This window comes from Schistocerca piceifrons, chromosome 2 (genome assembly GCF_021461385.2).
Source record: "Schistocerca piceifrons isolate TAMUIC-IGC-003096 chromosome 2, iqSchPice1.1, whole genome shotgun sequence".
Lineage (NCBI taxonomy): Eukaryota > Metazoa > Arthropoda > Insecta > Orthoptera > Acrididae > Schistocerca > Schistocerca piceifrons.
Genome location: NC_060139.1, coordinates 380,082,413 through 380,103,475, shown reverse-complemented (window position 1 = coordinate 380,103,475; position 21,063 = coordinate 380,082,413). Strand labels below are relative to the sequence as shown.

General features: G+C 43.1%; 1 protein-coding gene across 1 annotated transcript in view; it reads left to right on the top strand.

The window, feature by feature from the left end:
* The window catches only part of LOC124775412 (agrin-like), a 187,581-nt gene that overhangs the window by 19,317 nt on the left and 147,201 nt on the right, over positions 1–21,063 (top strand). Inside the window, exons 3-4 of the mRNA XM_047250245.1 lie at positions 8,393–8,487; positions 12,277–12,391. Of these exons, the coding sequence (XP_047106201.1) occupies positions 8,393–8,487; positions 12,277–12,391 (210 nt within the window). The remainder of the gene's footprint in view (positions 1–8,392; positions 8,488–12,276; positions 12,392–21,063) is intronic.

Here is a 21,063-nt window from a genome sequence, read left to right as displayed (position 1 = left end):
ATTGATGTCGGGTTACATGCGCAGAAAACAGTGGAATTTTGTAGCACATGTGTTTCGAGACGGTTTTCTCAACTTATCACCAATACCGTGGACTTACAGATCTGTGTCGTATGTGTTCCCTATGTGTCTATGCTATTAGCGCCAGTTTTCTGTAGTGTCACGTTGTGTGGCACCATATTCTGCAATTATCCTTAATTTATGACCATGAGTGTGTTATGTTATGGAAACATTCCTATACGTCTCTCTTGCATTCACCAGATTTGCGCCCGGTGGCCTTAACTGGCACTAATTCTTTTTCTAACGTAAATCCCTTCCGCGTCAACCTTATAATATCGTATTCTACAGACTGTAGGACGCACGTTTTTCTTCGAAAAATTGACTCCAGAATTCAGGTGCTTCTTATACTCGAAGTTAACATAAAAATTTCCAGTGTTAGATTTAAAATTTCTACCAGTGTTAAAAATGGGCATATATTCGATGCAGCGGTAAACCTATCTCTATCTGGTGACATTGGATTCAACAGGCAGCAGCAGTGTACCGATGCGACGAACATAAGTTGCGGGGATTCACAAGCTTGCTAACACTGTCTCCCTCCCGCCGAACCAACACAAACCCAGATGATTGTCTAGCCTATGATGCGTCAATGCGGTCTACGTTGCTAGTGAACTTGAACTGAAAGTGATTTATGTTATCGGTAACAGTACAACATATTTGTTAGAAGCTAGTTTCGTAACGAAAAGCAAAAATAAAAGCTATTCTTATGATGCGGGCTGTACACTGAAAGTAATAGCATATGCAGAAGAACATGGAAATAGAACAACTGAGCCTCATTCGGGCCTATCACCAACATAAAAAACCATTCGCTATTGACGGGCTAGTAAACTGAAAGAAACGATGAAGACCAAATGTGCAAATAGAGGACTGAATGCAAAATCGCCAAAAGTAGAAGATGACATATTGAAATTGATTTAAGGACATTGTCAAAATGACATTAGAATTAATACAAAAATGATTCAAATACACGCTCGTAAGCGAGCACTGCGGTAGAACTTAACAGACTTTAAAGGTGGAGAAGGTTGGTGCTATAGGTTTGTGAACCGTCATGGACTTAGCATGCGAACCAAAATCAAAATAACTCAGAAAATGCAACAAGAGCATGAAGAGAAAAATATTATCTTTCTATTGATTTAACATCGAAACAAAAACAGTGTGAAAATAAGCCAAATAGCGAATATGCACGAAACTCCTCTGACATTTGACGTGCCGAGTAACAGAATTGTTACCATGAAAGGTGCTAAAACTGTAGCTATAAGAACAAGTGGACATGAAACAGTGCACTGCACTGTTGTCTTTTCACTTGTGTTGACGGTACTAAACGTCATGCAGTGATCATTTTGAAGCGCAAAACAATGTCAAAACCTTCCCAAATACCACCGGGTGTTGTTCACGTAAATGACAAAGGCTGAATGGACGAGGCTGGTGTGAAATTACGGATTAACAGAATATGGGAAAGAAGTAAAGGTGCTTTATTGAAGAACAGTTCTCTTCTTGTGCTAGATCAGTTTAGTAGCCATTTGAAAAATTCTGCGAAAGAGAAATTGAGACAGAAAAATACAGAGCTTACTGTTATTTCGTGAAGAGTTACTTCAGAATTTCAATCTCTTGATGAGTCGGTAAATATACCATTTATAGCGTATATGAGAGAGGAACGGAACAAATGGATGATGGATGAAACCCGACATGAAGTCACGCCGAAGGCAGCCTTAAAACCACCTACAATCAGATAAATTTGTCAGAGGATAAAACAGTCGCGGTCTAGAGTGAGAGAAGACAATGTTAAATCCTTCAAGAAGTGTGGCGTAAGTAACGCTCTCGACAGCAGTGAAGACCATATTACACATTAAGTGGACAACGACGACGACGAAGAGGAGGAAGAAGAAGAAGAACAAGAAAGAAGAAAGTTCACATGACGATTTTTGGGGGTTTTAAAAGTTAGTTCGGTTTTATAAACCAAGAATTTTTTTAATCTGGCTTTGCAGTCTAATAACAAAAATGGTATTTTTTAAACTGACGTTTCTGATAGTCCGTTGCGTCTTTTTGCCCGTAAAATACGGTATCTTCCAAATTTCGTTACTATACGATAATTATAGCCCGCACTGGACCTCTGTGAGTAATTTCACTTAAATTATAACCTCCCAGTACCTTGCGCCAGGAAATGGACTTGCTTACAACAAAGCAGGTATTGAAATGGACAGTTGTGACGACTTCTGGAGGACCACGAACAGTCATCACAACTGTTGTTGCAGCTTAGTTCGACGCGGTGGCAACACAGAGAGGCGCACTGTCAGTTGTGCGCACAGCAACAACACTGCTCACAGGGGCTGCATCACGTTGTCATTTAAGAAGAGTACGTGTTCTGCGCACAGCATAGCGGATACGTATCCATGTGTGGTAGCTCCGAAGAGAATAAAGGTTGCCAGACTGCATTCGTCGAAGTCATAAGAGCCTAGCACCTGCTCCGACGACAGGAAACCTCGTTAGATATGCAACACTGTCACCCCCAGTTTGGGTAGTCGGTAATCTGAAGGGCAGCTGTTGTATTTCTGACGTGTTAAGGATATGGCCTGTCTTCAAGGTCTCTGTAATGTCGAACAAGATAAAGAGGACCGCAATAGCCCGTGCTTTCCTGATCTATGTCGACAAAGAGATTGTTCGACTGTTGCCCGGGCTAGAACGTTCTACTGATCTATCGCCCTGTACACTCTCAAATCATCTACAAATGAAACTATAACTGGAAATTAATTCGCTGACTGCGAATTCCTTGACATCAGCTGTATTAGGTATAGAGCTACTACCCAACAGTCACACAGCAAACCTTGTGCCGGACTGGGATGACGATGTAAGCAGTGTCACACATGAAAGTCTGGGTCGATCCGGAGAGAGTGCACGGATAGCCGAAATTGTTAAGGCGACCACCTGCGATAAGCGAGAAATCCGGGTTCGAGTCCTGGTTTCATGCGTCATTGAAGGGAAGCAGATATTTACTCAATAAACCTGAGGTCAAGGAATTCGCAGCCAGCGAATTAATTTCAAAGTATTCCGTACAGATATGGGTAGTCAACAGTGTCTTTTCTTTCAGTCATGGATGTAAGTAAATCATAATTTCCTCGTACTATAATCTATACGCAATTCAAATAAAATTTAGTTATTTGGCATCCTTCTTGGCGTTGCAATTTTGATGACCAGCTGTCTACCAGTGACAGAACCAGAGCGCAAGAAAGAAACGGTTACCACATTTCGAAAACTTCTATTCTCTTCTTGTCTAAACTGTTTATTGTCCATCTTTCACTTCCACTCATTGCTACACTCCATACAAATACTTTCAGAAACGACTTCCTATCATTTAAATCTATACTCGATAGTAACAAATTTCTCTTCTTTAAAAATACTTTTCCTGCCATCGCTAGTCTACATTTTATATCCTGTCTACTTCGGCCAACGTCACTTATTTTGCTGCTCGAATAGCAAAACCCATGTACTAGTTTAGGTGTCTAATTTCCTAATCTAATTTCCCTCAGCATCACCTAATTTAATTCAGCTGCATTCCATTATTCTCGTTTTGTTTTTGTTGATTCTCCTTTCAAGACACTGTCCATTACGTTCAAGTGCTCTTCCAAGTCCTTTGCTGTCATCGGCAAACCTCTGAATTTTTATTTCCCCTTCATGGACTTTAATTCCCATTCCAGATCTTTCTTTTGTTTTCTTTAGTGCTTGCTCATTGTACAGATTGAATACGACCGGGGATAGGCTACAACCTGTCTCACTCCCTTCTCAACCCTTGCTTCCCTTTCAAGGAGCTCGATTCATTCAGCTGTAATATTCCGAATTCCAAGGTCCAGCGTTCGATCTTAAGTTGGTCCTAGGATTCATTATTACTTAGGCTATCGCTTCTTTCAAATCTGGAAATATTCGTTAAAGCTAAAATACGTCGCAGCATGCTTACATTAAACTGTAGGTCTCACAATAACTGGCTGGGCGAGTGATTTCGGGGATGGATAAAGTCAAAGGCGTACCACCCTTAATACGACGATCTGCTGTACAAGCCAACCACGCCGTTGAGGAAAGCTTTGCCTTTACAGTACGTAATAAACAGAACATAAACTCCTTGTCATAGAAGCATGACTTAACTTTCCAAAGAAAAAGCAAAACGGACATAAAATGTATATAAACACATTCACATGTGTTTCCATAGAGGTAACGTAAAATTAATAAAAGAAAACATGTAAAAAGTAAATCTGTTTCAAACCTCGCTCTTAAATATATGTGATGCAAGAGCAAAAAGTTTCACACACGCTCTCATACTGCTGTAAATTATCGTAGATACAATAATCAACAAACTGTAAAATTTCTCGAACAAATATGAACTGACGTATTGTGCATGCCACTTGCTTTCTTTGCGATTATCATGAAATACGCGAGCTTCCTAGAACACACTGTGAAAACAACGCATTTTACATAAAATTCGTACTACTTAGAGACTGTTTTCTAGAAAAACGTTAGCATATTTTCGTGAATACTTATAATTTTTAAAAGTCAGACATTAATACTGGGTGTCTCATTATTGAAACAGGAACTTCGACAAACGCTCAGTTCTCACACAAACTTCGTGTTCGAACAGATGCAAAGTACCAGATAACGGTTTCGAGTACGTATTTGGAAACGTAGTGAAATAATGATTATGAAGAGGCCGTATGGTTTTATTCTGTACCTGACATAATACATCATACGCAACGAACGGATAACTTATATGTAGTATTAACATTGACATTGCTTTGTATATATCTGTGTCTCTTTAGAAAGATGTAGAAATGTATCATACAGTATACACGAGCCAATTAGTGATTAATTCTGCGCCACTAGTTCATGGGTAGTTCCACTTTCTTGAACGCCAACTCTTAATGCCACCGAAACCTTTCCATTTGCACTAGCAGATATTTCTGTAGATAAACAAACAATTATGCACATAATTTAAGATCCTCATTTGTGCTGCATACTTGTTTTAGCACATTGCTATTTCAAACATAAATCGAGTTAGATATTGTATCTTTCGTGGTGTGCACGTGTATGATATAGGATAGAAACTTCTTCAGCAACGACAAACATAGTATGCCTGACTAGGACGAGACCTTGTCACCTTGCTTACATTGGCAGGACTTTCTTCCGATTGAGATATTCTTGTACTATTTGTCTCAAAGCCTCCATCTGCCATCGCCTCTTCCCTATGTTCTTAAGTCACAAGAAACTCCTCGACATTTATCGCTGGACAGTCATTCCGACGAGAAAGGAAATTGCGCCGAATGGCTGCTTCCAGATTTGAGACCCAGTCCAGCAAACAGTTTGAATGCGTGAGGGTGTTTCACAATGGCCTAAATCCTGCTACGGTGTGAAGTAATCGTTCTGGAATAAGAAACTCGGTAATCATGTCGATACTACTCCCCCACTCTACGAAGGCTCTCGGCGAGTTGGCTGATGCGGGTAGCTGAATCGACTGAGGTCTACCGATAGTGAATAAATTCCTGTCGCTCCCAACCGTTTTGTTTAATCCGTCTCCGTACACGAAAGCATACGTGATACACAGAGTTAACGTTCGCTGAGATGTTACCCGTATTAAAATAATAGTGTATACTGACATATTATGCCCACTAAAAAGAGTATTGTCTACTACCTGAAGTTGGTAGCCACCGGCAAGAAAACAGCAGAAATGAAAGACATTCGATTTCTAGCAATTCAGCTACTCACATCAGCAGTGTCGTCGAGAGTCTTCGTAGAGTACGCGTATAGTTTTGTCTTCGAACAGATTTGACACAGCCCGCCATGAATTTCCCCCCTGTGCTAACCTCTTCATATCAGAATGACGTTTGCGCACTAAGCTCAAAAATGGTTCAAATGGCTGTGAGCATTATGGGACTTAACATCTGAGGTCATCAGTCCTCTAGAACATAGAACTACACAAACCTAACTAACCTAAGGACATCACCCACATCCATGCCCGAGGCAGGATTCGAACCTGCGACCGCAGCGGTCGCGCGGTTGCAGACTGAAGCGCCTAGAACAGCTCGGGCAGGGAGTAGCGGATGTGAACGAGGAGGCAAATTGGTAAACCAGAGTGGCAAAAAGTGCTACCATCTATTGACGGAGAGAAGAACGCTGGGCCACTAGCCCGGCAATTCACAATTTGAATTTAGTTGTTTACATCCGCTACTCCCTGTTCTGCGCTCATAGGCAGCACACCGTTCCTGGTACACGTGGCGCTCGGGGACCACAGCACAGCGTAAGTGTCGTGACATCATTTGTATACTATATTCCCTACCCAGGCAGTCTTCCGTAGTAGTACTGTCAGGTGCCACTTGCTCATTGACACAGGTTTCACAGCACCTAGACCGACCGGCAGTTTCGAAATGTTTTTTAAAAGTTTTTAAAACATTTTAGGGATTTTTTTTTTGTCTTTTATGTGTGTTGCGGTGTGTGAAAATTATCTCCCGTCTTTTGCCATTTCCAGTACGACACCTGAGGATGGGCTTATAACAGTCCGAAACCGGTCGAGTGAAAATAAAGAAATTTGTAATTGAAGCGTTATTTTCAATCTCTGCTATAATGCTCTGTTGCGGATGTTCTTCCGACAGGTTTGTTTCTGAGTAGATCTCTCAAGAATCATGTTAGTTATTCCTTGACGCCTTAACACATATCCTATCGTCTTGTCCCTTCTTCTTGGCAATGGTTTCCACATGTACTGTGGAGGACCTCCTTACTCCTTATCTTATCAGTCCACCTAATTTTCTGTAGCTTTACACTTCAAACAATTCGATTCTCTTCTTTTCCAGTGTTCCCACAGGCCATTATTCACTTCCGTACAATGCTGTTCCTGACGTACATTCCTGTAAGTTCCTTCCTCAGATTAACGCCAACGTTTGATGTTAGTGTACTTCGTTTGGCTAGTAATGTCCTCTTCACCCGTGCTAGTCTGGTTTTCATGTCCTGGCTGTCAAGTGTTATCTTTCTTCCAAGGGAGATGAATCACTTCACTTCGTTACTTCGTTGTCCCCAGTTCTGATGTTAAGTTTTCGGTATCGTCATTTATGACACTCCTCAGTACTTCCATCATTTTTCGGTTTACTCTCTATCTATAGTGAGTTCTCTCGACATGTCCGAGAGAACAGATTCCATCTTCATATATATAGTTAAGATTCACCGGCCATTTGCCCAAACTCGTACGGGAATCGGTAAAGCCGCGAGTAATGAGCGTAATGGGCAGGGGCACTACAAATATAGTGCGGGACAATAAGTTGAGAATGTGGGTCTCACGGGAGGCGTGTCAGAGATAACTCCCTGCAGTCTGTGTCCTCGGTGGCTCAGATGGACGCCGGCAAGGTAGCTCAGCGTGTTCCGTCGGAGGGATGTATTTAAAAAAAAACTCAGTTAATGGATCAACAAAGAATTGAAACGAGTGTCTTGCGACGTCCGCCGCGAGCAGATGTAACGAATTAAAACGAACAAAATGAGATTAAAAAAAAAAGAAAGAAAGATGGATAGAGCGTCTGCCATGTAGCCAGGAGATCCCGGGTTCGAGTCCCGGTCGGGGCACACATTTTCAACTGTCCCCGTTGTCGCATATCAACGCCTGTATACAGCTAAGGGTATTCATTCCATTGTATTGATTTAACTGTAATTTCATTCAACAGTGCCTTCCAAGCGAGGTGGCGCTGTGATTAGCACACTGCACTTGCATTCGGGAGGACGGCGGTTCAAACCCGCGTCCGGTCATCCTGATTTATGTTTTCCGTGATTTCCCTAAATCACTTTAGGCAAACGCCGGACGGTTCCTTTGAAAGGGCATCTTTTCCTAATCCGAGCTTGTGCTCCGTCTGTAATGACCGCGTTGTTTTCGGGACTTTAAACGCAAACCTCCTCTTTCGACAGTGCCTACATTTCTTCCTCATTTTCACTGAGGATAGCAATGTTATCAGCGAGTATTATCACTGATATCCTTTCGCCTTGGATGTTAATCCCATTCCTGAACATTTCTTTTATTTCCGTCATTGCTTCTTCGTTGTATAGATTGAACAATGGGTGCGAAAGACTACATACCTGAGTTACAACCTTTCTAATCTGGGCTAGAATATGAATTAAAAACACGAGGCGCGTTTTGCACAGTTCACGTTTCGTAGTACCCGTCCGTTTCACGGGAGATCCATTGTGTTCTGGACGAGTCATTTCATTTAAAGGATAGAGCAAACGCTGATGAAGAGCTGTTGTTGTTGTTGTTGGTAATTAAAATCTCACGGCCTACGCAGCCGGCTGGCGGGCGGAGACCAACCTGTTGCTTTGGTTGCAGACGTGTGCGACGGCTGGGAGTGCAGCCACTACGCCATCTGCGAGAGCGACGGCCGCGGCGGCGCGCACTGCGCATGCGTCGAGGAGTGTGCCGACGTGAGTACCGCAGCTGCACTGTGCGGGCGGCGCCGGCTGAATGAGACACTTGTCACTGCCTCCACTCTCGAATCGAAGTGCGCTTGGAAAGACACGCATCCACTGACGCAGGGTACCAGCAGCGACCAGAGTGGTAACCATGAAACGAGGACAACAAAGGAGAGTTCTCAGCCTTATAATGAACGGCAGTGTGTATTAGATCAAGTTTCACTTCTTTTTTTCTGTGAACTCCCCATTCAGTTCAATTCAGATTCTGCAGTGAGTACATTACATTACCGAACTGCTCCTGCAGAAGAGTCATCTACGATTGCCACAACCCCTTCACCAGTATTCCAGCTACAAGTTTCTTGTAATCATGAGAGTGTAGATAAAAATCAGAGGATGTCCAATTTGGCGAACACAAAGTGTTTTATAACAACTCGTACCTCAAGTTTGTTACCCCAAGATACTCCTTTGCACTCAGATGCGCTGTATAGTGATAGTTAATGTGGTCGATTTCTGAATATTACAGCTCTACATTTACATTCGACAAGCCATCTTACGGTGTGTGAGAAAGGATAGATTCTGTACCACTGCCATTTTCCCTTTCCTGTTTCAGTCGTGAATGTTGCACAGTTACTGGCAAACATTCGTATGAACTCGAATGTGTCTAATTTTACCATAATGGTGGTTTCACGAAATACACTGACTCCCATAGTCGGAATTTCAGCACCCTGCAATGCAAAATGTTTCTCTTCTAGCATATGCCACTAGAGTTAGAAGAGTATTTCCATGGCTGTTTCACACCGACTGAACAAACCTGAAACGAAACGCACAGCTCTTATTTGGTTCTTTATTTCCTCTATCAGTACTATCTGGTAACGTCACACCACATTGATGACCAAAACCCAAGTGTCAATCGAAAAAGAATTTTGCTACTTACTTTCTTGTGAGGAGGACTTCTGGCATCTACCTTTCGTACAGTTAGGTGCAATGTACCCGCAGAACAGTAATTGAAAAATATGTCAGCGGAAATATGATACGAAATCTACTTCATACAATGTAATATGGAAACCTCTCTGGAAAAATAATCCCGCTTAATCCAACAACTCTCCCCCAGTACACTTATGTTTTCTGCCCGTTCCGATTTCGATGACGGAATGGCGATTTATTTGACATCGATGTCGACGTGCACTGTCCCGACTGGTGTACTCTAAGCAATATTCTGAAGCCGATCGTATTTTAAGTTAAATGTCTCGAATAAAGCGCAGCTGGGTAGAGGGGTACTTCTTGATATACAGAACAATTTATAGCTGCGATCCCGATTGCTGATGGTGATAGTGTAGTCCTTCATTTGGCCTGTTGTCAAACTGCCTTTGTGAGTAAGATGACGCAATGATGAAAGGTGGCACTTTTAATTATACAGTGCAGCGACCTTCTATTTTATCATGGGATTTGTGAAAAGGCTTACGTATTGTCCGCCATTTATCGTTTTACTATTTGCAAAGTATGTAATAAGAGGAATTCCTTTTGCGTATCCGAAATTATTGATGATTACCTTTCCGGGAGATGAAATCGACTTTCCCTTTTTTTGCGTTATTACCCCGACTTTTGCTTACAACTTACAGTTATTGTTTCAACTTTGGTTTGTTGTGGAGAACAAGCTATTCATCCAGATCAACGATCCACAAGCACAGATTGTGTGAATTCAAAATTTTTCGCTCATTATGGTGAGAAATTGTGTTGACACCGGATGCGAAGCTGATGTATTTCTACATTTACTCAAAGCCTTCAATACATTTCGAGTGATACACAAAATTATTGCCTACAGGATATCAGATCACCTAGGTGATTATATTAAAAGATTTCTTGTCATACAAAATTCGACATTTCATTTTCAATCGATAGGCATCATCGGAAGCAAAAGCAGCGTCCACATATAACGAGAAAGAGCTGTGAAACAGGGAAGACAGAAAGATCAGGAGTCAGTGCCACCTCAACAACATATCATCATAGACAGAGCACGGACTTTGGAAGGGGAAGGAAATTGGCCACGCCCTTTTCCAACACAGCAATTCTCCATTCTCATGAACCGATTTAGACATCGAAAAATCTAAATCTGCATGATCGGATCGAGGTTTGAATCATGATCCTGAATCCGAGTCCATTGTTTCAACCAACGGGCCTACACCACGTACGATGTATAACAGTTCCTAGACACTGTAATATAAAAAGAATGATTAGTGATTGACGGAATGTGGGGCACTTGATCCTCAACGTAGACAAGTACAATCCAAGTTACACAGCCATACGTGGACACGCGATCCACAGTGCGTTCACCATAGCCTGTCACAGTATCGATGTATTCTATGGAATTGATCAGGAACATTTTAAAGTGCAATGACCGCATGCATCTGCCAATACTTTTAAGGACGCCAAATTGGCATTCATCGGAAGACGCTAGGAAGTGTAAATTTATACGCTAAGGAAGACGTTGATGTGTGCTGATTTCATGGATTTTGTTTCTCAGCGTGGGTCCGTCACGAAGTTAAGTTAATAGCAGAGAGAGAGAAAAAGAGAATAAAAAATTACTGGGTTATTCGTCGCTGGTTTGTTTGGTAGACACTAGAAGCCGTTGAAAGGCTCAACAATCTTCATCGGGTGACACTACAATAAAAACTCTGTTTATCACGAAAAGGCTTAATGCCGAAATTCTGAGAGGGTAGTTCCAAGAATAGTCAAGAAAGCATATTGCCTATTTCCCACACATCTTTCATAATGAACTGAACGATAAACTTATAAATTCCAGGGTTCCACAGAGGCTTACCTCTAGATGTTCTCCGTGCCAACCATCTACTAATGGAATAGTGAAGAGCATAAAATACGAGGGTTATTAGGAAAGTACGGAACGATCGGTCGAGAAATAGAAAATAGAGTGAAAATTTGATGAAGCTTTGCACAGATGTGTTGGGCACTGTGTCTAGTATGCCCGTCAATCGCATCATGTCGCTCTTTTCAGTTCTGACCTCACAGTGAGAACGTAAAGATGGCTGGAAATTAGCTTCTCCCGCCAAGTATGAGGGCCTGGCGAAAGGTTTCGCCTTAAGCTATGCAGTCCACATAACATAACTGTCATGCGGTTCGTTCTACACGACAATTTTCGGCCGCCCTCTGCAGAGGCAATGAAGATGCTCCTGCAGCGTTTTCGATGCGAAGTGTTTGATCACCCACAATGCACCCGTAATTGGCTACCCCTGAGGTTTATCTCTGCTCAAATGAACCGCTAGCTATGAAGACAATATTTTGACACAGACAACGAGCTGCAGTCCAGAGTAGAAAATTGTCGAAAAGCACTGGCGGCTGTCTTCTATAACGAGGGAACTGAAAAGTTGGTACAACGATACGACATATCGAATATACGAAGTCTGAGCAGCGACTGTGTAGAGAAATAGCTGGAAGGTGTAGTTGACAGTAGCAAATAACACAGTTTTGATTTTCACTGTGGTTTCAATTTCGCGACCTATCGTTCCTTACTTTCCTCGTAACACTTTTGCACTATGGACCTCCCGCCACACACTGCACCGTCGTTTTTGTGCTACAAATGTCCTCATAGGCATGGACGAGGAAGTATTTCGATAATCTGCCTGAGAGTGATGCTCCAGGTAAAACGAAACGAGAGCAGGAAACGCAGTCTATGGCTAGCACTATATTAAGGTAAGGACTCCCAATACAGAACCACTATAAGCAACACGTTCTTCCCGAATGACGTGTTTCTGTAGATGAGACTTCTGATTTTGAAACGTATTTCAGACGGAGAGTCCAGTGTGCGGCTCGGATGGCGTCACCTACAAGAACATCTGTGAGTTGCAGAAGTACTCGTGCCTGGAAGAGACGGCGATCTCTATTGTGAAGGAACAGCCTTGTGGTAAGTGTCACTGTCTATAAACAACAAAGAGTCAGTATCTCAGTATTTAATCTCTCAATTTACTTTGTGGCGCATGATCAGAAATACTGAAGGGCGCACTCATATGTGCTACAGAGTGAAGGGTATAGCCTAAGATTATACTAGAGCATAGATGGGGGTACTCCAGTTTGGCGTCTTCTCGTAACAGATTTACAATCAGGCTTTACTACTCTAATAATTGGCTTATCTAGAGAAGAACCCCACAACCCAACATTGAGGGGAACGCTTAGTCCTCTATTCCTTGAGTAGACCAGCCGGTATTGCAGATTCCTATATAGACCTGACTTCATAGAAGCACGGTACTTCGATAAGGCGGTGCTCCCTAGGACACGCATAAAAACTAAATTTATGTGACCAGTATATTCGGTGAGTCTGGACTATCCACACGCTGCTCGTAACCGCTGTCTGAGTGATACGATGTAGTGAGACGCTCACCTTGTAATAGAGATATGCATGTGACAATTCGCAGTTCTATAGATTTCGAAATGCTTCAGGACAATGCTGGAGCGATTCCTTCAAGGTGGCTGCCACCAGAGAAATGAGTGTTTAATAAATTCACCAATACCTTTTGTGCCCTTGTGCCATGCTCTCAGTCAGTAGCTGAATTAACTTGTTCCACATTTCTCATCACCCTCTCATCTCGGCTTATCACCTTTATAATCTTATAATATGCGAAGACATGGACGTGGACAACTCCTCACCATCAGTAGCTTCACTGAGACACTAGTTTGCAGTATTCATATTAAAACCTTTTTAAACTGTTTTTCCATTTACATATTCAGAAGTCATTGTTCTATAAACTTTTATTTCTCGGAAAAATCTAATATACTGTTACTGTTCTAACCACATGATCCAGTTTACTATTAACTTTCATTATGTACTCTAATTTCCATTGCATTCTTACTTCAAGACGAGCAGCGCACCTACAAGCAGTATGTGGCTTCGAAGTCAAATGGATTTGTGTCATAGGTAAGATCCTAAACAGTACAAAGAAACATAAACAAACTATAAAACCATTTGGAGCTGAAGAGTTACTCGCTACGGAACGATTCAAAGATTAATATGCTGTGATGTGTTTACTACTCTGAGACTCGAAAGTCAAAGTCTGTGGTACGAAACTCCTGGCAGTTTCGTACATGAGACAAGGGCCGTCAACGTACACACCACGAACACTGATCATCGACAGTTCCTCCCGTTTTTCACGTTTTGCCAAAGGAGTCTACTATTACTATTTCGTGTCAACAGAATAGAAAGATATAACTACTGTCGCCTGTCAAACATATTTCACGGAGAATCTTCCCAGAAACGGACAACAGCAACTACCTTTTCAACATCTTGAACGAGATCTTGATATACAGGATGTTTAAAAATATGGACGGAAGGTAGTATTGGTCACAACTAGGAAAAAAGTTCCCGTAAGGATATGTCCGGAAACCAAGACATGTTGAGATACGGGTCACTCCCAACTGTCAGTTACGTCGAACTAGACACTCTAGGCAGAGCTGCCAAGTGGTTGCCACCCATCCTGAGACATCTGGCAGCCTCCCTTCCCAGTGAATCACGCCCTCTGTCAGAATACACCTGGTTCCATCCAAATTGCGGCACATGTACGGGTTACGCGCTCCCGTAACTTCTACACACACTGGACTCGCATTCGGGAGGACGATGAATCAAATCCAACACCCGGCCATCCCGATTTAGGTTTTCTGTGATTCCCCTAAGTTGCAAATGCCGGGATAGTTCCTTTCCCACACTTTCGCGGCTTTTGCTCCGTCTCTTATGACCGTGCTGTCGACCTGACGTTAGACTCTAATTTTCCTTCCTGTAACGTCTGCACATGTGTTGGGGATACAGCAATACCTTCAAACGTCCTCATACCCATAAATCAAATGGAATAATGTCCGGTGAACGATGTGGCCATGCAACTGAACCTCCTCGATCACTCCATCGCCTATGAAACGTTGCGATGAGCTACTGTCGCACAATCCGTAGAACATGTGGTGGAGCCTCGTTGTGCGTAAAACGCAGTTGTTGTCTTTGCGCAAGGGTCACATTCTCCAAATAGCGCTGGAAATTCATTGCGCGGGAGTCGGTGATACACAGCATATGTTAATCTGTTTGATAAACTACATGGTACTATGAGTCTATCACCGACCATTTCTGCTCATACATTGTTTACGGAAGCGATCCTTAAGTCTCAACTCTGTGACTCCTCGAGGATTGCATCTGCCCACACTTGCGTATTATGGTAATTTACTATGCTATCTCTCGTGAATCCTTCCCGCAACACCAAATACTACACGTTACCCGACACAAGTAAAACGTCCCAATCTCAACAATTATTGGTTGCCAATACTGTCTCCTACAGGCAGCGCCGTTGTTAGGTACTTTGCTGACGTAGGCAAAAATTGAAAACATTACCCTCCCTCTTTTTTTATAACCATCGATCTCCCCGACATCTCCCCTCTTGAACCACCAAAAACAGCCTATGGGACAACAACGTAAATCTCCTTACATAGACAGACACCAACTCATTTCTATGTAATGGCTATCATGAACTGCACTTACTTTTTCTCCTTTTAGGTATGTTGAAAGGGAATTACAAAGCCTAACTTGTGAATACGTGATCGATTATCCTCAGGAAATAGTAGTAAACTAAAGACATCAACAGAACCACTCAATACCACTGACACGTGACAAATGATCCACAGAAACAAAAAAAGGGGAACTGAGGGAGTTATGGAATCAAGTCGAAATACGCTCGCAGGCCGGCGCACGTGCGCTGCTCCAGTGCTCGATAGAGATGAATCAAGGTCGTGCTTGTTTCCATTTTGTACTCAGTAGGGGCTGCTTTAGTTGTGAGGTAGGTAGAGGCAATGTGTTTTCTTTCAACAAAGTAAAGACTTATTAAGTAACTATTCCGTGTGCTTTTGAAAACAGTTGAATCTTTTACTACTTCTTCTTTTTTTCGTTTTTTGGTTCTCATATGCTCAATTTTTTCGCCGTTTGATTTTAAGTTAATTTTTTCCGCCCTTTTCTGCCTGCAGATTTTTGCCGGCCTGGATGGCCGCCTTGTCTTGCCTAGTAGTAGAAACGACTCTGCCTATAGGAATACGCGACACTTTCTTTTAAACACCTTGTATCCAAGATGTTTCACAATTTCTATTACAGGCTTCTATGGATTGCAAGGGGACTTAGTAGATGAAGTTTTGTTGAGGAACCCAAGACCAGAAGTGAACGCTTTGGCTGTAAAATACGTATGAGAATCGTATAACCTTCAAAAGTCCCGTTTCACGGTACCCACACAGCTGAGACAATGCTCCACGGGACGACCCTGCTGTTCGTCCCACAAGGTGTACCTGCGACACGTGTTTCCATACACACGGTTGACAATCCCTGCGGTGTCGCCGCCGCCAAAATTCGTATACAGGGGTCTCATACACACGACGTTTCGAACGGCACCAAAAGAAAAAAGTAAAGTGGAGTTAAATCTGGCAATCGTGGTGGCCAACGAGACGGTCCACGCCGCTCTATCCACCTTTCATCATATGTTTGGTTGGGATTTTCGAAGACACCATGTGCAAAATGCAGGGGTGCGTGTCGGAACCGCATTTGCTGACAGAGTGATAGTGGTTAGACTCGCAGTAACACCACCAGTGCCTTCTTCTGAGTTTGTGTGCGTGTCGTGAAGCGGGAGATTTAAAAGTGATCCCATCTTCAAACTCATGTTAGATCCAGACATTACATTTCTGAACATGGTTCCTTATCAGAACTCAATCTAGTATGTCCTCTCTACAACACGTACAAGCCTGTAATGGGAAACACACTGTACACTAAATAGTGCAGAATCGAAACTTACACGATTGCTGCACAGTCGTGATTGTGTGATTAATCTTTCTTATAACCCCTCTTCTTGAGGTTGTCCTGCGTCTCAAAGTGTCCTTTCCGGAAGACTTCAGCAGCTGGAGATTTACAGAATACCAGCCGCTCTAATATATGCCCTGTTCTGTATACACTTGATGTTGCCGGTGGTTTGTCCAAGGCACTGGAGAACTAGAAGAAGCACTTCCTATGCTTGAATTTTCTAGACGAACATCGAAGTCCATTATGCATACGCATCTTTTTGGGATGTACTTCTGATCTCTCATATGTTGCAACCTTTTTCTTTTTACTTTATGTCTGTGGGTGCAATCCCAGCCAAGCAACGTAAATTTTCATTCGTTCAGGTTTGATACAAGGACTGACAACGCTGAAATGACCACTTTATAGAAGAAGAAATAACTTTCAGAATGAGATTTTCACTCTGGCTTCGAAGTCCGATCCGGCAGAAATTTTCAGCTTTCCGCATTGATTTAAATCAATGCTCCCCGGCAGGTAATGTCTTTAATTGCTTTGTGTAGCCATATTTTGCCTGTTTAATGTGGATGCTAACGACGCTGACGCTACTTTGACAAAAGAGACATTCAGTGACTGAACAGATAAAGCGGGTCTTTGTTCCGAAAATCAACGTCTTTCGACCAAGAGTAAGTGCATTATACATGCTTATAAGAATAGGTCAACGTTTAAAGCTGCTCACGGCGCTGCAGGAAGTCTGAGAAAAATATGATTTAGCACACTTTCGATATAAAAACTCCGATAACGTCTGCAATTGTTCTTGTCATTTACTTACGGGACCTGATGCTGAGGGATGAAGGATGGCGTGGAGTTGGAGGAGGAGGAGGAAGAGGAGGAGGAGGAAGGGATAGGCTATTTTTTCCGTTTACTTACTTACTTATTTTACGTAGTTGCTCAAAACAACTTCTCAGAACAGGCTACGCAGAACAATTTCCCGCAACTATATAAAGTAATTAGACGTGTTAAATTCTGACGGATGAAAGATTCTCCCAAACTAAACCATCCCTGCTCCCGTGTTCGTCCATCTGGATCTTTAGCTTGGTTTATGGAAATTCTTCCTGCACATTTTATTCTGAAAATCATAAAAGAGGTGGTGTACTAATTTAAGTAAAATGCGGAGTGAATTTAAGCAAAGCTAGTACTGTTCAGCCAGCTTTCACGCAGAAGACGTTCAAGTCCTTCACAACAGTGACTAATAGTCCAGCTGTGCAAAATTCACAGTTAATTTCGGGATAAAAGCAATCCTAACAGTACCTTTTGGGTTCCACCTGGAAACGTTCTAGTTGTTGTTGTTGTTGTGGTCTTCAATGCAGCTCTCCATGCTACTCTATACTGTGCAAGCTTCTTCATCTCCCAGTAACCACTGCAACCTACACCCTTCTGAATCTGCTTACTGTATTCATCTCTTGGTCCCCCTCTACGATTTTTACCCTCCACACTGCCCTCCAATACTAAATTGGTTATCCCTGGATTCCTCAGAATATGTCCTACCAACCGATCCCTTCCGCCAGTCAAATTCTGCCACAAATTCCTCTTCTCCCCAATTCTATTCAGTACCTCCTCATTAGGTACGTGATCTACCCATCTAATCTTCAGCATTTTTCTGTAGCACCACATTTCGAAAGTTTCTATTCTCTTCTCTTCTAAACTACACTCCTGAAAATTGAAATAAGAACACCGTGAATTCATTGTCCCAGGAAGGGGAAACTTTATTGACACATTCCTGGGGTCAGATACATCACATGATCACACTGACAGAACCACAGGCACATAGACACAGGCAACAGAGCATGCACAATGTCGGCACTAGTACAGTGTATATCCACCTTTCGCAGCAATGCAGGCTGCTATTCTCCCATGGAGACGATCGTAGAGATGCTGGATGTAGTCCTGTGGAACGGCTTGCCATGCCATTTCCACCTGGCGCCTCAGTTGGACCAGCGTTCGTGCTGGACGTGCAGACCGCGTGAGACGACGCTTCATCCAGTCCCAAACATGCTCAATGGGGGACAGATCCGGAGATCTTGCTGGCCAGGGTAGTTGACTTACACCTTCTAGAGCACGTTGGGCGGCACGGGATACATGCGGACATGCATTGTCCTGTTGGAACAGCAAGTTCCCTTGCCGGTCTAGGAATGGTAGAACGATGGGTTCGATGACGGTTTGGATGTACCGTGCACTATTCAGTGTCCCCTCGACGATCACCAGTGGTGTACGGCCAGTGTAGGAGATCGCTCCCCACACCATGATGCCGGGTGTTGGCCCTGTGTGCCTCGGTCGTACGCAGTCCTGATTGTGGCGCTCACCTGCACGGCACCAAACACGCATACGACCATCATTGGCACCAAGGCAGAAGCGACTCTCATCGCTGAAGACGACACGTCTCCATTCGTCCCTCCATTCACGCCTGTCGCGACACCACTGGAGGCGGGCTGCACGGTGTTGGGGCGTGAGCGGAAGACGGCCTAACGGTGTGCGGGACCGTAGCCCAGCTTCATGGAGACGGTTGCGAATGGTCCTCGCCGATACCCCAGGAGCAACAGTGTCCCTAATTTGCTGGGAAGTGGCGGTGCGGTCCCCTACGGCACTGCGTAGGATCCTACGTTCTTGGCGTGCATCCGTGCGTCGCTGCGGTCCGGTCTCAGGTCGACGGGCACGTGCACCTTCCGCCGCCCACTGGCGACAACATCGATGTACTGTGGAGACCTCACGCCCCACGTGTTGAGCAATTCGGCGGTACGTCCACCCGGCCTCCCGCATGCCCACTATACGCCCTCGCTCAAAGTCCGTCAACTGCACATACGGTTCACGTCCACGCTGTCGCGGCATGCTACCAGTGTTAAAGACTGCGATGGAGCTCCGTATGCCACGGCAAACTGGCTGACACTGACGGCGGCGGTGCACAAATGCTGCGCAGCTAGCGCCATTCGACGGCCAACACCGCGGTTCCTGGTGTGTCCGCTTTGCCGTGCGTGTGATCATTGCTTGTACAGCCCTCTCGCAGTGTCCGGAGCAAGTATGGTGGGTCTGACACACCGGTGTCAATGTGTTCTTTTTTCCATTTCCAGGAGTGTATTTATCGACCATGTTTCACTTCCACACAAATATTTTCAGAAAAGACTTCGTGACATTTATACCTATATTCGACGTTAGCAAATTTCTCTTCTTCAGATAAGCTTTTCTTACCATTGCCAGTCTACATTTTATATACTCTCTACTGCGACCATCATCAGTTATTTTAATTACTATTAAAAACAGTCTTGACCACAATTTATTTAATAAGGTGACCGGTTTCGACCACTACTGTGGTCATCTTCAGACCATTGAGTAGGAACCTCCAACAAAGAGGTTCCTACTCAATGGTCTGAAGATGACCACAGTAGTGGTCGAAACCGGTCACCTTATTAAATAAATTGTGGTCAAGACTGTTTTTAATAGTAATTATTTAAAAGACATTGATCACTGCTGTTCCCACAATGCATTCAAAAGTAAATCAGTTATTTTGCTCACTTTAAATGAGTCATTTCGTAATCTAATTCCCTCAGCATCACCTGATTTAATTCGACTACATTCCATTATCCTCGTTTTCCTTTTGTTGATGTTCATCTTATATCCTCCTTTCAAAACACCGTCCATTCCGTTCAACTGCTTTTGTCTCTGACAAAATTATAATGTCATCGGCAAACCTCAGAGTTTTAATTTCTTCTCCATGGATTTTAATTCCTACTCCAAATTTTTTCTTTTGTTTCCTTTACTGCTTGCTCAATATACAGATTGAATAACATCGAGGATACGCTCCAACCCTGTCTCACTCCCTTCCCAACCACTGCTTTCCTCTCATGCCTCTCGACTCTTATAACTGCCACCTGGTTTCTGTACAAATTGTAAATATCCTTTCGCTCTCTGTATTTGACCCCAACCACCTTCAGAATTTGAAAGAGAGTATTCCAATGAACATTGTCAAAAGCTTTCTCTAAGTCTACAAATGCTAGAAACGTAGGTTTGCCTTTCCTTAATCTTTCTTCTAAGAGAAGTCGTAGGGTCAGTATTGCCTCACGTGTTCCAACATTTCTATGTAATCCAAACTGATCTTCCCCGAGGTCGGCTTCTACCAGATTTTCCATTCGTCTGTAAAGAATTCGTGTTAGTATTTTGCAGCCGTGACTTATTAAACTGATAATTCGGTAATTTTCATAACTGTCAGCACCCGCTTTCTTTGGTATTGGAATTATTATATTCTTCTTGAAGTCTGAAGGTATATCGCCTGTCTCATACATCTTGCTCACCAGATGGTAGAGTTTTGTTATAGCTGGTACTCCCAAGGCTATCATTAGTTCTGATGGAATGTTGTCCACTCTCTGGGCCTTGTTTCGGCTTAGGTCTTTCAGTGCTCTGTCTAATTCTTCACGCAGTATCACATCTCCCATTTCATCTTCACTTACGTCCTCTTCCATTTCCATAACATTGCCCTCAAGTACATTGCCCTTGTATAGACCCTCTATATACTCCTTTCACCTTTGCATCTTTGCTTACAAGTGGTTTTCCATCCGAGCTGTTGATGTTCATACAAGTGGTTCTCTTTTCTCCAAAGGTCTCTCTGATTTTCCTGTAGGCAGTATCTATCTTACCCCTTGTGATATGTGCCTCTACATCCTTACATTTGTCCTCTAGCAATCCCTGCTTAGCCATTTCGCACTTCTTGTCAATCTCATTTTTGAGATTTTTGAGACGTTTGTACT